This window comes from Tetrao urogallus (genome assembly GCF_951394365.1).
Source record: "Tetrao urogallus genome assembly, chromosome: 3".
Classification (NCBI taxonomy): Eukaryota; Metazoa; Chordata; class Aves; order Galliformes; family Phasianidae; genus Tetrao; species Tetrao urogallus.
This window is the reverse complement of record NC_136815.1, coordinates 32,115,010-32,134,235: the sequence shown is the minus strand read 5'-3', so window position 1 is coordinate 32,134,235 and position 19,226 is coordinate 32,115,010. Positions and strand designations below refer to the sequence as shown.

General features: G+C 38.0%; 1 protein-coding gene across 6 annotated transcripts in view; it reads left to right on the top strand.

The window, feature by feature from the left end:
* Nucleotides 1–19,226, top strand: part of SULF1 (sulfatase 1) — a gene marked incomplete at both ends in the record, with an annotated part of 64,952 nt that overhangs the window by 37,193 nt on the left and 8,533 nt on the right. For all 6 annotated transcript variants that reach the window (XM_079533790.1, XM_079533794.1, XM_079533793.1 and 3 more), the window contains 6 exons: nt 11,186–11,402; nt 13,926–14,172; nt 15,982–16,078; nt 16,164–16,258; nt 16,989–17,054; nt 17,523–17,695. In XM_079533790.1, coding sequence (XP_079389916.1) covers nt 11,186–11,402; nt 13,926–14,172; nt 15,982–16,078; nt 16,164–16,258; nt 16,989–17,054; nt 17,523–17,695 — 895 coding nt within the window. The remainder of the gene's footprint in view (nt 1–11,185; nt 11,403–13,925; nt 14,173–15,981; nt 16,079–16,163; nt 16,259–16,988; nt 17,055–17,522; nt 17,696–19,226) is intronic.

The window sequence follows — 19,226 nt, the reverse complement described above, 5'->3', positions numbered from 1 at the left end:
CAGTAGAGCTGTCCCTGATCTGTCTAACATCCTGAAGGCATCCTGCAAGGATACCGATGTTCAACACACCTGCATACAGAGCGTCCTGAGATGCATTAGCACATCCTCTTGATGTCCTCTGGGCTCATTCAATCCATGGTGCACAACCCGTGGATCTCACGCCGCATTCACTCACATTCCAACCTTGTGAAGCATAGGCAGCTTCTCCTGCAGGGACTGGCTACGCACGATACTCAAGGGCAAAACAGTGAAGAATAAACTGGATGTGAATCTAAGGAGCAGCAGTGTAATAACATAACCTTCAGTGAGGCATTGCAGTGTGAAATGAGTGTCTGCAAAATTTTTCCACTTAGAAAAATTCTTGAAGAAAATTAAAAGTTAATGGACCAAATGATTTCACGTTAGCCCAGATGGTTTCCATTGTTTAATACTGAGAGATCATCATTTAATACGTTTCTCCAATAGATTTTATCTACTTGTTTTGCACATCTTGGAAAAGAAAAGGAGGTAATATTTGTTTGTCAAACTTAATTTTAATTAAGTTTGTCTTTTGAGGTTAGTATTTTTAATTTCAATTGCTTGGGTGCATATGCAGAAAAATACCTTAATGTTAACATATGATAGTTGCTAGTACTCCCTACATTTACACTACTCAGTTGCACTTAAAATCATTTAAATTAAAATCACCTTCAAAGTATGTGATTGCTGACAAATTTTTAAAGAATGCAATCATTAGTCACTGGGAAGTTGCTGTAAATGTCTGGAACTGTAACGAACTAAAAGAACAGTGCAAATTAATGCACTGTCTAGTATATTGAGAGCATGTTCTTCATGTTACCTTTATTCAATATCCAGTTCATTTGAAATAGAGAATGCAATTGGGAGTTGAAAAATAAAAAATGTTTTTCTTGTTTTAAAATGAGGTGTGATCCTGAGATCTGCTAACGATTGCATCTTCAGGAAAACAATTGTTTTAATTTGTTTTCTATTAAATAAGTAACCTGGAATAGTTAAGACACTTTTTAAATGGAAAATTTCAAAATTTCAATATTTTTTTTTCAATTTCCAATGTTTACTCAAGTGTGGCTAAGCAGAAAGGAAAAAAAGAAAATACTGAACATCTTTGTAATTTCTGTAATTGTTTCATAATTATGTCTAAAAAAGAGAGGAAATTTAGGCTACAGAGTACAGTTAGCTGCCAATCAGCAAGGTTTTTGCTTACAAAATAGAAACTGTTTTAATTTCTTTAAGAGAATACGGTTATAAAATGCACATGCAAAATACAGTTAAACTGTTTTTATTGTGATTTTTTTTTCAGAGATTCATAGATTGGCTCATTTTCATTGTAGTCCATCCTCACCTTGCTATTTTTCGTAATCCTCTTTATGGGAGAATAGTTCCCAAAAGTTGTCACATTCTCAAGAGCATAGCAGAAATGTGATGTACATGACTGCGCAGATATGCTCACTTTTGAGTTATATTCAGCTGGTCATTAACTTGAGCCAACAGTGATTCCTTGCAGAAGGGAGAACCATGCGTACAGAGTTGCATTAGCAGGAATAGAGCTAATGGGTCATGGGAAGTGATCACTTGCCTCTATGCTGTGTGCATTTGGGTTGGGACCTCTGTTAATCTGGATTTCATCCAGTAGAGGACCCTGGAGGTGGTCAGGAGGGGCAGTGGTTTGTTTCTCCAGAGGCAAGGGGGATCTAATTGCTGCCTTCAACTAACTAATAGCTAGTTAGAGAGAAGACAGACCCAGGCACTTCTTGGAAGTGCACAGCAAAAGGGCTATAAGCAATGGTCAAGTTGCAGCAAGGGAAATTCTGAGTAGGTGTATGGGAAAAAATGTTACTATGAGTGATTAACCACCGGAGTAGGTTGCCCAAAAGGCTGTGGAAGGTCCATCCAGTGATATTTTCAAAACCTAATGAAGTCGTTCCTGCTTTGAGGAGGAGGTTGGAATAAATGACCTCCAGATGTTCCTTCCAGCGATTGCATGTGTTCCAGATCTTTTTTCTTGCTTAATTCCTAAGCATGAGGATTTTTGTTATCCTTGTTCTCCTCAGTTTCATAACCTGGGAAGTGCTGTAAATTTTGCCTGTCTTGTCAATGAGATATGGGTCACCTGCCATGTTCAGAAACAAATTGGCTTTTAGCTTCTGCCCCGACCCAGTTGTTGAGCTGTGCTCAGTGACATCGCAGCTGGTCCTGTTCCACACAGGCCGGAGTCACACCCACTGCACAGGGAGCAGCAGGAGGATGGGCTCTGCTCAGCTCTGGAGCTTGGGTTGGGGTAAGAGTTTCTTTTGCAGTCTCTGCTTTACATCCCAGAGAACCCTGCAAGAAATTATGATAGCAACCATGGTTTCTGTCTTAGTTTGTAAGCCAGATTTGTCACCAGGTTATGTGATGTGACTTACTGAGGTCACCTGATTGAGCTCAGTTGTTTTAGTAGTGACTATTGATGGTTTTTGTTGCTTAAATGGTATGCAAGATCTTTTTTTTATATTAATACATATTTCCTCTCTCAGCTTTACTTTTATAAGGTACACGTTACAGAAATACTTGTTCATCTGCATCATTGTTACCCACATTATTGTTTTAAAATGGGAATCAATTAATGCAAATGTTTAACTAAAATTTTATTAGTTTTCCAGGAGACCAGAAATAATAGCATGTAACAAAGGTTTCTCTAGATTAAAGTGGCCTTATCGTGACACAAATCTCCTCTCAAATTTCCACTGAAACAAGCTGAGATGAGAATATATGTTAGTTTAGGAGGGTTAGAGGCAAGCTGCTCTTAAATCCTCTGGCAGGTTATTTTTGTTGAACTCACTCCATCTTCTTAGATCCAAAATCTTATGGATACTTAGCAGATATCAAATAAGAGCATGTTAATGGTGTTTTCATTTATGCTTTTTCTTTCTCTCTTCCCTTACATAAACATGTAATTAGAACGTTGAATTAATTCATCAGTATTTATTCTTTTTCTCCAGCAGTCTGAGTCATAGGAATTTTCCTCAGGTATGATTTTGACTTTTGGGACCTAACACTGTTTCCTGGATAGCAGTTGCCTTTTTAGATCTTGTGCTGATAGGTCTGCAGTCTCCAGTGTACTACTCAATCCATTATTTATAATCAGTATCGAGTCCATAGCCAAACATACGTTTTTTTCCTCTTGTAAAAATTACACAAACCACAACTTTCTTGTAAAATTTTCCCAAGAGGGAGAAAAAAAAAAAAAGAAAAAAAAAAAAAACACCCTCCCAAAATGAAGACTGTGAAGCTTTGTGTTCAAAATTTCGGCTTAGATTGCATGACTCAGCAACCAAACTAAGACTCAGGTCTGTTTGTTTTATGAGCATACATCTCCTACCATCTGCTCTCCAGTACCTTCCAGTTTGTAAACAGCAAAGGTCTGAAACTTGTAAAGATCTGTAGTCTACTGCCAGCTCAGATGAGCACTGACACTGGGCAGAATGGAAAAATGTGATGTGCTACACATGTTTGTATGAAGTGCATGCCCATGAACCCAAACTTAGCTGTAGATGTTATTCCACAGTCACTGACCTTCCGTGTGCTCTTCTTTTCATTCGCCTCAGTATTAGAAATGCGGAATATTGGATGTCTTCCCTGGGAAATGTATCCCTGTGCTGCCCTAAACAAATAATGTTCTGCCTGGAGAATACGCCTGAAGACTGTACAATGAAATTTTAGTTAGATTAAGTCTCAATGTATTTTACAGCCATTTAAGGCTTTACAGGTAGTCACTGGAGACATGCTGCTGAATCTAAACATCAGCTCTGTGGTAAACGTGCAAGATTCTTCTGGCTGTGATCCAAACAACATGTTATATAGTCTATACAGACCTTATTCTTCACATATCCTTCACTATTTAAAAATCTAACACAAGTACTGAATTTTATTATTCATATTTATATTTATCATGTTGTCATATCAATGTTTGGTATGAACATGTCTGTAATACTGAAGGAATACATGCCATCAATCAGCTTACAGATAATATTGTAAAGGAAATTAGAATGTGGCTTATTAGGTGTAGTCTGGTTTGGCTCAAGTATCTATGTTCTCATAAAATAAATATCACAGACCATACATTTGTAAAGGTCAGCTTTATGACCAGCTACAAAGTATGAATAAAAACACATAAGCCGGTAAGAGCTGGACAGAAGTGTCAGATGGCTGGCCAGGAACTGACAGCCAGACCCCAAGCACCCACTAAAACCCAACTAAAATTATGATATGGCACATAAACATCACTCATTGATCCTCCTGCTTTCAGAACAACCTCCTGGCGATTACAGGAATAGAAAGGCACTGGTCATGATTGTACAGGAGTACATTAACATATTGCTATTTCATAAGCTGCCTCCTGCCTCATCTTGTTTTTCCATTTTCTATCGTATTGCAGCTATTCAAACAGAACTTCTTACAGCATTGCTAAAGCAAGATATTAGGAGCCAAGGCAGTGTAGATTAATAAAAGAAAGAAAATAGCTTTTTATTCATAGGAGCAATGTTTGTTTGGGTTTAAGGCAGCAACAGCTAATCCCATCAACTTGTTTTACCAGAACATCAGTTCAAGACCATCTCTTCTTTCCCCTTTGCACACTGGTACCAACTTATTTTGACATCATTCAGAAGACCGTCTACACTCAAGCTTAACTGGAAGCATATGTGTTTGGGACCAGTTATGTGTTTAAAACTAAGTATATACTTCAGCCTTTTCACAAACAGCTCTTCAACTATTGCTCAGTTTAGACCCTGCAGAACCATCTCTCATAGTTGACAGAAATAAGTCTGCTCTTTTGTTGCTCAAGAATTCTTAGGAATTTCATAAATTATGATGTCTCTTATTGAAATCTCATCCTGCTTACGACATAGAACCAAAACTGAAGATAAGTTCCTTTATCTCCAAAGAGAATCCTTCAAAGAATGGTATTTTGTATTTCAGCCTAAATATTTAAGCTTCCTAGTAAACAGAGGACTGTTCTTTCCAGATTTGACAGTTTTTCAAATCTAAGTGATTTGGAATCTGAAGCACCAGTTCTATCCAGATAAAATCCAGAGATATCACAGTCTGGAAAGATTTTCCTTTCATCTCTTTCACAGCATAAACAGTATTTAATGTTTTTGCTGCCATCTTATCAGTGTTCCCTAACAGAAGGACTTCTTGGTAGAATGGCACACTAAAAAACAATTTTATGTACCAAAAGCATCTATACAAAAAAAAGCCCCATGTGATTCAGGAATACTTTTTAACAATTGATGTGGTACTCCTTTGTTTTCATACTGAAGTACCCAGTGAAAGACAGCATAAATTAAGTCCTCTGCAAATTAAATGTGTATGACCCAGGAAGAACCCATTGCTATTGACATTCCTATTTGTAGTTGAATGGCTAGATTTATCTTTGAGTGTCATCGACACGCTTGCACCTGGCAGTAGACATTTATTGAATAACAACAGAAGTCTGTTGATGTTGAATTGCTGCCACAGACAAGATAATGGATTTTGCAGAGAATGCTGTGGAGGTGATGTGTTTGATATTTTGACCTAAATGCCCACGCTTCTAGATCTGACACTGCGTTCCATGCATTTTTTTATAAAATTGAAAACTGCTAGAGCCATGATGTTTAAAATCAATCATATCTGGACATCACAAATACAACACTGTATAATCTGGAAACCTGCTAAGATATTATCTCATTCTTCTGTTTCTGAAAAACTGAGATCGATGGAAATTGGCAAATTTCACGTCATTATTTCTGTTATACAATGATTAATTTATTCATTCTTCTTGTCTCCTCCAGTACTATCTCTGTGTGTTTAACTGAACGTGTTTCTAAGTTGATCCTGCACTCTCCCCCTTGTATTACATCAATTCTTACAGGACAAATTGCTTTTCTGTTGAACATTGCACTTTTCCAGAAGACTTTCTCAGAGAGTAAGCCCATATATAAAAAATTATGTTTGAACGTGTTCTGGATCTGAGAGTTCCACAAAAAGCAGTCCAATGATGAGGGAGTGGTGAAGATAGCAGGATCTGCCCGAATGGACGGCGTCAGACCACTTCTAAAATGAGATTTCTATTCCACAAAAAAAGCAGCAGTTCCAAATACCCCGAACAAATCTGGCACACTATCCTGGTGAAACAGCTGCACTTGCTTGCAATATTCAAACTCTGTCTGAATGTGACAACTCAGTCATATTTCCAGGATCACTTAGGAGCCTAGGTCAGAACCAAGGTTTATGGCTACGCTGCGAGTATGCACAGAGGACATAGCCTTACGCCATAAACATTTCTCAGTGCTCAGGTCCAGTTCAGCAGAAGTAAACTGCTGCTTGTCTGTACTATTTACCACAGCCAGCAAACTACAAGGCGCTTCTCAGCATGTTGCACGAGAAGGACTTTTTGTATGTCACAGAGAAAACAATAGCAGGATTCAGTTCTTGTTGCAGCAGCACACCCAAACCCACACTCCTTTGCTGATATTGTCACATCAGGTCCCTGACACTCAGGCAGGTCTGCTTATTGCTAACAGAGAAAAGTGGTACACACATACAGGCATAACAGCCATGTGTTTTCATCTAAATCCTTTTCCAACTTAAATTGTGCATTTTTAATCAGGGAAAAAAAAAAGAAAAATCTGATCTTGGTGGCATGTTTAAGTTCATGAAGTCTTCCTTTTCCTTCCCTATGATGAGTAATAATTCTCAGGTCAGTCATTTGTTACTGAAATGAAAAAGCATCTGTACATTGTCTCTGTGTTGTTTCCGATCACGTTTTTCAGGGTTTCATAGCTTTGAGATCGTCTGACAAGGTATTTTACACTGAAGAGTATGCTGCAAATACGGGGTAATTACATTTTATCAAGATCCTTAGCTTGCCTACTGTTAAGACACCTTTCATGAATTGTCTAATTAATTTCCCCTCTCTATGAAGCAACTCTCTCAAAATTGTGAGAGGCTATTAGCTAAACAATGTTGATTTGAATTCCTGTTTAAGTGGATATTCATAGTGCAGCACAGCGCAATGACTCATGCTGAATTTATATTTTTATGCCTGAAGTATGTTCTGTAATGAAGTAAATTTACCTAACTTTAAGGCTGTGGCACCAACTGATATCAGGAAGTTGCAACCGAAGGTAGCTATTGAATCATTTGCTGTTGACTTTCTCGCGTAGCTCTACGTTGCAAATTGAACTGTGCCAGCTGCAGTGCAAAGCAAAATGACCCAGTACAAATAATACACTTCTAATCAGTCCGTTTACTCCTCTTTGTCTTTGAAATGACCTTATAAGGGCAAATTTCTAGCCCCAGATGAAAATGTGTCATGCTAATGACATCAACCGAGGCAAAGCTCCTATTGCCGTCCTACTGCAGCCTTTCCATCCTATTGTGAGCCTTTCCATCAAGCAGCAGACATCCATCCTTATGCATTCAAACTTCAGGTTGGGCAGAGATAAAAGGACCTTGTGCTCCCAAAGTGATGCTCTGTCCTTTTGTACCTTTATATCCTCCAAAATGCTGCTGCAACTTGCTTTTCCACCTTTACTTCCCTTCTGAAGATAAATTGAGGCAGAAGGAAAGCTGAAGGTGGACAGATGAAGCAGGAGCAAAATCATTGCTTGGGGGCAGGTGATGAAATGAGAAGAAAGAAGGAAAAGATGAGTCAGTGACAGGAAAAAGGGCTGACACAGGTTAAGTTTCATAATGTGACTGAAAGGATATAACAACTTGTTGCAGTCAAATGGCAGGGTCTTCCTTTTTCTCTCCCAATTGGGTGGGGATTTTTTGCTTTGTTTTTCAATTCTGAGTTAGTCCTCTTGTCTCTTACTGATAGAACCTAAGTCAGCATGCAGCTACAAGCAGCGACCATCCCTTATTCCTGTGGCAGCAGTGAATTTCCAGATCAGCTTGGGTGTTTTGTGGAACATCAAAACAAGAAGGAAAATAAATTTGGGGAAAATAAGAAAGCATATATAAATTAAAAGTTAATGGAGACATAATTATCTTCTATATGTGGCAATGCTTTAGTTTAGTCTTGTTTTCTTTTGTTTTGTTTTTACAAAGGAAAAATAGAGATTCAGAAACCAAACCTTATATTCCTGGATTTCAAGGAATAGTTTGGTATTCACAATAGGAAGGAAGGTAGGCTGGAAAGGGGCAGCACATCTTTCAGGATCTTCTTTTATGTGCATTAATGCATTTTATAGATCTAAAGATGAGCAGAAGGATCATTATGTCTTACTGCATAATGCAAGATCAGTTCATGATTACACTGGCATGGGCTAGGTTTCAGGAAAGTTAGTCTAAAAATTCCATCTCAGAACTCTGAAGCATCTTTATAATGACACATTTAAAAGTTAAAAAAAAAAAAAAAAAAAAAAAAACTGAATCACATTTAATCCCTGTTTTAAACAGAGAACTGTTATTGGCTCATATTAGACACAGAGTGTCTTGTTTCAGTGTTAGTCATAATACTCCTAAAAATGATCTAAATGGCTATTGAAGCCACTTTTGGAACTTCTTGCTATAATTAATGTTAGACAAAGAAAATACTTATTTTACTTTCAAATGGTGCTTTTGAGACTCATTAAGAACTAGTGCTGTATGTTTATAAATGTAACATACTCAAAAAACACAGGAACTATAACACTGCACTCACTTCTTATCCTGTAGCGAGTTTGTCTTTTTGATATAGGAGATTGCACTTGCTGTTGCAGAATAAAGTCTTGAAAAGTGTTACAGCTCTCAGGCACCTTTGTTTGTAGAAAGTGCCCTTGTCACTTGTTGCTGTAGGTTTATTCTGAAAGTCTGGGCCTGAATATAATTCCTCAGACGGCAGTCAGATGGGTGCAGGCCCATTTAAACGTGGTTTGGTGTTCTGTGATCAAAGGCACGCTGAACCACAAGCAAACCTTCTCAGTTTGGGATCCATCTTTTATCTCAGACTGCACTCAGCCAAAGTGTGCTGTCACAGGGCTGTAGGTCAGAGCCAATATTTCAGTGTTTAATTGAGAAATACTTCTGCCATTAAAAGTACCACGGAAAGCCCCAAACAGTTATATGAGTGGAGGTACTCTAAGTATATGCTTGTTAATTAATTTTACCTCTCCTCCTTCCTATTCTTTGAAGTGACTGTGTGTAAGTCAGAAGTTGTTTTCTATTGTGTGCAACCACATCAACTCACTCCTCAGGTTATCAGGTCAGTAAATCTACCTGAGGCTGTTTTTTTTCTTCATTCTTCAATCAGCTTGACAGCACCACCAAAAGAGTCCAGAGCAGTCATTAGCTAATGGAAGAGACTTACTGAAATGGGTCTGCTCTGATATTAGTGTTCATTTCAAAAACTGAGTTGGGAAGTGCATTAAGACCAGCATCTAGCTGTCTTGCTATTATTAATGAGGAAAGAAAAACCTAAGGCTGTCCATTCATGGGAACCAAAAAAGTACACTGTATAGCATGGGTTGTAAAACCTTTTGGCTTGCATGGGCCACACTGAGTGAAGAGGAATTGTCTTGGGCCACATGTATGTAGGTTGCTCTGAAAGCAGTGCCTCCTATTTATTTCCATGGAAACTACAACAGATATGATGAGCACAGTAAAATTGATTGAGCAAATTTTGAGCTATAAAACACTATTTTTCAACATAATCACCACCACTACCTATGTAGTTTCACCAGCAGAGAACAAGAGCCTGTAAAAATCTGAACAAGTGGAGGTGGCTGTTGCAACCCTATCCAGCCAAACTTAATGACTTTGTATGCAGTCTCATTATTGTGGCTTTGTAAGTGAACAAAGCTCACTGGCTAGTAGTATTATAAGTAACTATAGCTATTTCTAGTTCTCCTACTGTTATTTGGGCTACAACTTGCTTGGAATCACAGACTTCCTAGCATGTGCAGTGTTTTATGCATGCCAGCTATTTACCTGCTGCCACATATGGCAAGCTATGGACATGGGCAAAGGAGTGCCAATCTGTCACCACCTATCCATTAAAAAAAAAAAAAAAAAAAAAAAAAAAAGAAAGAAAGAAAGAAAAAAAAAAGCGCAGCCTTTTTTATGACAGTTCAGTGTGGAGAGGAAATTAAAGTCTCTGTTACTTTCTTATTTGAAATGTGGAGACAGTGCGATCCACTGGAAAAATCCACCTGGTTTCTTCCATCTGGATTCAGTCATGTTGATAATCAAGTCAGTCAGATATTGTGCAGACAAGCTGGAAAAATCTCTGTTTCCTCTCATTCTCCCTTACTTGCTCTTATATTCAGCACATGTACAATGTTGTACAGGTACTCCTTCCAGACTGCACTGTTTTCTCACCAGCCTGATACAAATCTCAAGACTTATGGATCCAAAGGAGTTTATCCGAGCTGATTTATTTATTTGTTGTCCCTGAGGTTTTTCCCTTTGCTCTTTTCTGGGAGTGCTTGTTGCACTGATTCCACCTGCTGGGGGGAGTGAGGGGCCTGGGGAAGTTATGCTTTCAGGCTTCTCATATGAATAGTCAGCAGTATTTTCAGGTCTGAGTGGCATGGTTTGTAGGGATGTGTTAGGGTGTAGTTCCTAACTCTGGCCTCTGGTATGGAAATAAATTACATGCTCTTAGTGTCATAGTATTTTTGTTTAAATCACATCCATGATTTGTCCTTCTCTTTTCCAAGGAACCCCACAGTTGAACCAGTTCTTCTTCATCTGTGGAGATTTTTAATTTTCCTGTGAATCATGTTAGAAATTCCGAGTTGCAGAACAAAGAAGCAAAGTTTGTTTTTTCAAAGAGCGAGAGAGTCTTGGTGAAAACAGCTCTGACAGCTGTATTCCGTGGCTCAGTAAATTAAGACTTTTTACTTGCTTGTTTCATGGATGTGTTTAGTCTAGATACTCTTGATTTATACATCATTTTTGGCTGAGTTGTGTTTTCTTTATGCAGATTCACAGCAATTTCATTCAAGCTTATGTTTGCCTAGCTTGAGAGAGATATCGAGAAGGATGTGAGCAAATTTAGTCCCTTAAAATGTTTCCCACCTCAGTTTGTTCTTTAAGAGACCACTTAGTTTTGAAAGAAATTTGCTTGTCATCTTTTGCAATCCATCTGAGAGCAGCAGGGGTTTGGAAGGCTGCTGGGAAATCATCCTCACATGTCTCTCTCTCTCTCTTGCAGAAGTGGCAGTGCACAGAAGATGCTTCTGGCAAGCTTCGAATTCACAAGTGCAAGGTATCCAGTGACATGCTGGCTATCAGGAAAAGGACCCGCAGCATCCACTCCCGGGGATACAGCGGTAAAAATAAGGACTGCAACTGTGGAGACACTGATTTCCGAAACAGCAGGACCCAAAGAAAAAATCAAAGACAGTTTCTGAGAAACCCCAGTGCGCAAAGTAAGTGTTCTGACCTCCTGTATGCTGGGCTAAAGAACAGGGGGAAAGGCTCACAGTGTTGGTTTTATCCTCAGCATACAATGAATACAATGTAATTGGCAGCTGGGTTCTACATAAATGCCTCTGTAATAACAAGAACGATAAGAACCGAAGTTAGCCCTGCACAGCAGTAAAGAATACAGCTCAGGTTGGCCGTGGTGGTGATGCATTGGTGCCACCTATCGCGCTGGTCAGACACGAACCTGGTGTCATCTGCAGTTGAACCAGTGCCTTTATTTGCTAAGACAGTCAAAGCAAGTGTTTCCTTGCATCGTTAACACCGAATTCAAATGCTGTCTGATGGTATATCCCTAAGACCTCTTCTATGCAAGACACTGAGAGGCCATGACTGCTGGCAGAATGAATTTTTGCACAGCTGCAGCTTCCAGGCTGTACCGGGAGTGCTGCAAGGAAACAGGTTAGATTGCAGTGTCCTCTAGTGGAGTGTGGTCTGAAGGGAATGCACAAAAAGGCTTTAAGACAGCAGTGCTTGGACTTGTCTCTGCTAAGGATTTATACTGCAAAAACCTGTTTAAGAAGACACTATTTTAAATGGAACAAGTCTTTTAATCTATCTGCCCGATGATGAAAGTGAAGTTTTGTAACCATCACAATGAAAGTGAACCTGGATTTTGGGGGCTTTGCTCAAGAACAGGTTATATGTTCCTGTCCTCTGTTCAGAATACTAGAGTGGAGAATGAAATAAGTAGAGATTAGCCTCTAAAACAGGAAGATTGTTGAGTCATAAGAAATGCAAAAGTTAGAAGATGCTGCACAGTCTAAGAAAATGGCAGTATAATTCAAAATATTTCCTGATTTAAAATCGACACTACTCTGCAAATGAACAAGAATCCTTGGTATTCTTTGTACATTTAACCACAATATTGTCTGTCCTGAGTTCTCATTGTTCAGATTAAATGCTGCCTTGATATAATTTATTCCATTTGTCCAGTATGATTTAAGAAAATTCATAGTGTGCACAGGCAGACCTCTGAGAAGTCCCCACGTCACCAACTACCAGAGTGATCTTCAAACTGATCAATACTCCCCCAAGTGATAATTTCAAGGGGAGATTCCTACCATTACCTTGGAAAGAGAAGGGTTGCTACGGTAGCAGCAAGGGTTGGATGGGGATTGCAATTAGGGGCAGCGCCTTGGGGAGAGAATGTGGGGAGATGGGAAAGGGGCAAACAACTGTTCAGAGCATATGAAGGGGACATCAGAAAAAAAGCAATTTGTTATGCTTTTCTCCTTTACAACATTTTCAATCCTCTTTAATTCCCCTCATTCTCCTCCTCCAAATTCCCTTACTGTTCATCTGAGGCAAACAGAGTATCATGGTGATGAGACATTGTTAAGGGAATGACTGGTTCAGGCCTTTAGATGACACTTGAATAAGATGCTTTTGTGCTCCAAAATTTTTTAGTCACTTGATTAATAAGCAGTATCATCAGACACTGTTACAAAGCCAGAATTTCTCCCATCCGATCCTGTGAATCTTTCTTCACTGTTTCGTTAATGATTTATATAAAGCAGAAAGGTACTTTGGAACTATAGTTTTTCACTGACTGGGAAGCCTTTTTTTTTTTTTTACCTGACAGCAGGCAACCTCTGAAACAGTTTAGGAGGATAGGATTGTTTGAGTAAAAAGTTGAATGAGGTTCACTATCTGCCCTTTCAAAAGATTCTTGCCTTTTCTGGCTCAGTGTGAATCTCTCAAAGGCCCTAGAAAAAAAAACTGCAATAGAATCTAACCTAAATGCCAAAGGCAGTACTCTCCCAGAGCTCTTGCTTTATTCTGCTATGCAGAATGCATTTAGGTAACAAAAAGTGTGCTCAGCATGGATGTAACAAATGGAAAACAGAGCTCACTTTAACTCTATGACACAGCAAGGTTTTGGAGGACTAAAACTTGTATTCATAGATATGAATGATCTGTGCGTGTATCAGAGTTTTTATATATATGTATGTATATATATATGTATATACATACACAAGTGTATGCACTAATATATGACAGATTCTTGCCTTTTTAAAGGATCCTTTTGAAAAAGTAATTATAATTAGGAAGCATAAGTCAAATTTATGACATATACCAATTTACAGATGGTAACATTGTTTCACAACACAGAATGGCTTAATTTTCTAATGGAGGTCTAACCCTGTAGTTTCTGGGTTTTTTGAGTGTTGCGTTCTAGATACCTGATTTCTGAGACACTTATTTTGTTTGGAAGTATAGTTGCTAACTGTGGCATAAGACCAGGCTAGCATGAAATGCAGAACACAGAGCATTCAGGATTTCATGCTGCTTATGAGAGGGTGGGCCCTGAACTAACCAAAGATAATGAAATACTGCAAAGCCACAGAAGAAAAATAAGCTGTTAATATTGAACAGCCTTCTTGCTCTTTGGAATATGCTAGGTGTTTAGAGCAGGAGTCGTGTACATGTGTATATGCAGCTGTGGATGTTTCTTTCTTCTGCAGAATACAAACCACGTTTTGTTCACACTCGCCAAACCCGATCCTTGTCTGTGGAATTTGAAGGCGAAATATATGACATAAACCTGGAAGAGGAAGAACTGCAGGTGTTAAAGACCAAAAGTATTACCAAACGTCACAATGCTGAAAATGACAAAAAAGCAGAGGAAACTGATGGTGCTCCTGGTGACACAATGGTTGCTGATGGCACTGATGCTATAGGTCAACCCAGTTCTGTCAGAGTGACGCACAAGTACAATTGCTTTTTCTACTTATTTCCTTTAGATTAAGTCTTTTTCTAATTTCAGTCTTTCAGTTTTTTGCTGTTTTATAGTTCCTGTATTGAAGAACTTAGAATTGTTGTTGCAGACAATTTTAGATATGTTTGAGTTGTGCTTGTTTTAGGTGGAATCATGCCATTGTAATATGAGCATTGAAGGGAGAAGTGTCAGGCTTTGTTTTTATCTCTGGGAAGCAGGCAACTCTAGAGGGAGAACTCGTCCTCCATATCAAAATACGTATCTTATAATGGATTAATCACCCCATGAAGCGGACACTCCTGCTGTTCATTATAAAGGCTGGGCAACCAGCTTAGCACAGAGACCTAAATTTAAGATGACTGAAATCCTACTCCAAGTGAGGACGTATTAGATCAGCTACACCATCTCTCTTCTGGCTTAGTTGTTTGCAGAAAGCTAGCATTATCTAAGCTTCTTTAGAATCATATATCCTTGAAGAGACCCATCATTTTTCCACCCTGGAAATTTAATTAAATTCATTTTTAATTTTTAATCTTAACAAAATTTAAATGAAAAGGCAACAATTTCAAAATCTTTTTCTCTTAAAAGTGGTCATACGATTTATCTGAAGTCAGGCAAACACAGGCAAAAAGTCTTTTATTTTAACCCCCCCTATCGTGTTTGAAATATAAGTAGCATTTATCTTTTTCTTTTCCAGAAACATGAAGAATAACATAAATGTTAATTTTGAACATGTAAAAATTATCCTTTCTTTACATTATCATTTCCATGACATTAATAAAGCCTTAAGTGTCTTTTTGGAAAAATAACTATTTCCCTATAGTGGATTTTAACTTCTAATAAATATTGCTTTCAGAGTGCCAGTTCTATGAGTGAAAAAAACCCAAACCAAACAAAAAAAAAACAAACAAAAAAACCCCAAACCAAACAAAACAACAACAAAAAAAAAAGCAAATGAAAAAAAAAGCAACCATAGTGGGAGAAGTTGAGAAGAGATAAGCATTTAAATCCTTCTGCTTTTCTCAAAAATTTAAAGAAGGGTTATGATGGAGCAGGGCCCAGGGAAGATTGTGTCTCTAAGATAGGAATATTTCCGTATTTATGGATGTTCTGTTTGTCAGCTTAGAGAATTTGGAAGTCCAGCCTGTTGTCTGTTGGATTCTCATTCCACATCCTTGGTCTTCCAGTTATTTTGTTTCTTGATAGCACCATTTTTTCAAACATTGGTATGCATTTTTGTGTCATTGCACCACTTTATTATGTGAACATTCTTTTTTTTTTTTTTTTTTAAACCACATCTTTGAAATCTACCACATCTTTTTGCTCTAATTTTGTTCCTTATTATCCTTCTACTTATTAATTATATGTATCTTCTTTACTCACTGATTATATTTGTATTCTGTTTGTAACTATTTTTCATACTCAGATGATGGGTCTCGTTCATGGGACAAAAGGGATACATTTCCCAGAGCTGATGGCAAAATGAGTACATTTTGTTTACAAGACTTTTCATTCTGAATAGATTTTAATTCCATTGTGGTCTAATTTCTGATTGGATTAAGAATCTCACAGCTTTTTTGCTTAGCATGCACAGAGCATGTGTAGAGCATGTGTCGTGCATGAGTGGATTGATGGATTTTGAAGAGAAAACAGATTTAAGCAGTCAATTATACTGTTGTCAGCACGAGAAGATATTCTAGAGGTTATTTATAAAGAAATTATTAGAAATGATGGAAAAAAGAGAGTAATAGAGTAGGCAGTTGGGGAACCAATGACCACCTGTTTTCAATTTGCATCTACAGGTGTTTTATTCTTCCAAATGACACTATTCACTGTGAAAGGGAGCTGTACCAATCTGCTAGAGCCTGGAAGGACCACAAGGCTTACATTGATAAGGAGGTAAGGGATACTTTAAAATGTGAGTGTATTTTTTGCACTGCTACCTATTCAAAGAATAAATCTGAATGAGCAATGATCTCTGCAGATTGAAGCTCTCCAGGACAAAATCAAGAATTTGAGGGAAGTTAGAGGGCACCTAAAAAGAAGAAAACCAGATGAATGTGATTGTACTAAACAGAGGTAAGAGAGATGATATTCAGTGCTGGCAGTTACACTGATTGATAAGGTTTATATATTTTTCAAGTTTTCCTGTTTTGATTTGAGATTTTTGGTTGGTTGGTTTTTGGTTCTTTTTTGTGGGTCATTTTTTCTTTTTTTTTCTTTTTTTTTTTTTTCTTCTTTTTTTCTGAGGTGGGAAACAAAGAATATAAGAGCTACTGACATTTATAACTACTGTAGATACTCATAACTAGAGTTAGCCTATTGAGATGTCATCTCCAAAGTAGGGAAGGAAGGAAGCTGATTCATAATAGAAGTGTAAATATTTGTGCTCTCTATCTCTCTTGGAACTTATTTCTCTATTGACCTGGGAAAAAGTTCAAAGTTATCCTATTTCTGGAGACACATATAAGTGTCAGAGTGCATATCTTAATTCAGGAAAATGGAAGCTGAAAATGGAGGACTACCAGATCCAAATTTTAGTTAGCTCACTTTCAAGAGTAGAAACTACTCTTAGAAGATGCATGTACAAACTTTAAGATTAAATACATTTGTATTCTGCTAACGTATTAAACATAGCTAGAGTTTTACTGTAGCTCATTCACACATATGTAACTTCTTTAAATGAAATGGAAATCATGAGTCATTCTGTGTGGTTAGGAGAAAATGTCAAAGATGCTTTGTTACTGTTTCGATTTTGTTTTGAAAATGGATTGTTTCCTGATTGTAATTTTTAAAATTTTCCTTATAGCTATTACAACAAAGAAAAAGGTGTAAAGGCTCAAGAGAAAATCAAGAGCCATCTTCATCCCTTCAAGTAAGTTTTTATCATCTCACTCTCTCAGATAGCATTCTAGTGATAAAGAAACATTAAGAATGGCTTGGGTTCTTGGGGGGAAGGGAAGGGAAGACATGAAGGAAACAAAAGGTCACATAAGGCAAGTTCAAGCAAGAAACCTTCAGTACTTCTGGTCATATATGTGAAAGTTTATGAGTAATATTGGGAAAAAATCAGAAATGGAAGAAATTAATCATTTCAGAAATTGATTGACCAGGTAATCATTAAAGAGACCTAGTTAAACCTAACGTGCATCATTTCTTATAGATGCTGAAGAAGACGCTTTGTCATAATTGCTGGGGTGAAAGCTGAGCTGAAAAGATCAGCTTCCCAAAGGGCATATTCTCATCATCTAGTCTTCAAAAAAGTCAGATAGAGGTAAAAACTGCTGTTGTTAACCAAACAGAAGCTGTTCTATCAGCCATGTCCAATTTTCTTTCTGAACAGAGAAGCAGCACAGGAGGTAGACAGCAAACTGCAGCTATTCAAAGAGAATCGCAGAAGGAAGAAGGAAAGGAAGGGGAAAAAGCGCCAGAAGAAAGGGGATGAGTGTAGCCTTCCTGGACTGACATGTTTTACCCACGACAACAACCACTGGCAAACTGCACCTTTCTGGAACTGTAAGTCTTACTTCTGTGCTCAGATGTGAACTAGGTTCTCCTCTGATGTACAAGGGTTCTCACCTCATGCAGTCCATATGTGGAAGAACAGCACTTAGCAGTGCTGCCACTGAACTTTTTTCTGAAGTATTTAGGAAGAGTGTCACTTGAGTATGTTTGTAATTTCTGTGTTACATATTTATATGAAATTGTTACAAGAGGCTCTATGCAAAACAGCAGAAGCAAAAAGGGGAATTGGCTTGTTAAAATCTCTCTTGAAGAGATTTATAGCTTGTAGAGATTCATAACTAGACACTGAGGTTCCTGTCATGTCTTGACAGTCCAGATGATCAAATAATTCATAGGGATTCCAAGTGAGTTGTGGCCTTGCGAAGTGGGAAAAAGCACAAGGAGGGTAAAACTTTCCCCTGTTTGTATCAATGTAAATTTTGTGTAAGCCTATATAATGAAACTATACGTTCTAACCCACAGATGGATCAGCAGAATTAAGTAGCTGTGACAGCAGGAGGTAGAATTGGTGTGTAAGCATTAGATGGTTCCTGCAGAATTAATTCTGTGGATGGTCTAGTTTCACCAGGTTAGAGCTCAAAGGCCATGTACATGACATTGCTGAGAAGTTTACTTGAGCATTGAGACTTTCACTACCATTCCAAAGTCTCAGCAAACCAAATTTCCTATGAAAAGGAAAACTTTGCTTTCAAAAACTTAAAGATCGAATGTTGATTATGCTACAACATACTAAGGCCGCTCCAAAAGTAATGCCTCTTATTTATTGCCTACAAATGGCAAAACAGCACTATTCATAGAGCAAATTCTCAGCTACAAAACACTATTTTTCAATATAATCACCATCATTAGCTATGCATTTTCACCAGCAAGGAACAAGAGTCTCCATGCCAAGCTCCTAAAAATTTGAACCAGCAGTACCCACTGTTGCATTTCATTGCAACATTGCAGCTACTGCAATGCACCACCCACTGCCTCACTGTGCTCACATCCACTTTTTGGTCTCCATAAATGTTCAGCAAGTGTCAGTGTGTATCAGTGGGTGCCATTTTTTCTGCCTGGAGGAATTCAGTTTCACACCTATGCTTCACACACGCTTCAGTGTCAGACACCATTGTGTCAGGCTGCCCCTCTGCTGCCATCTGTCGCACAGCAACAAAATGCAATGGAATACTGATGGGAGAGTAGTGATGACGGCCACTACTGCTATAACACCAACATCCACTTCTTACATGGGCCAACATAATAATATGAGGCATTACTTTTTGTGCAGACTTTATAACTCCAAGCAGAAAATTTGGCATATTCATTTCAAGATGCTCTCTCTTACTTAGTAATTTGCTTTGATAGCACTAGAACTTCTGCTAATATGTTTTGTACATTTTAAAATGTTCCTGTAGCAGTTATATGCATGATTTTTGTTTTAACAACTTTTAGACTGAGGTATTGCTTTTTAACTGTGGAGTAACAAACAGTTATGAAAAGCATTCTTATCTTTCTGTACAAATGGCAATGCTCCAGTAAT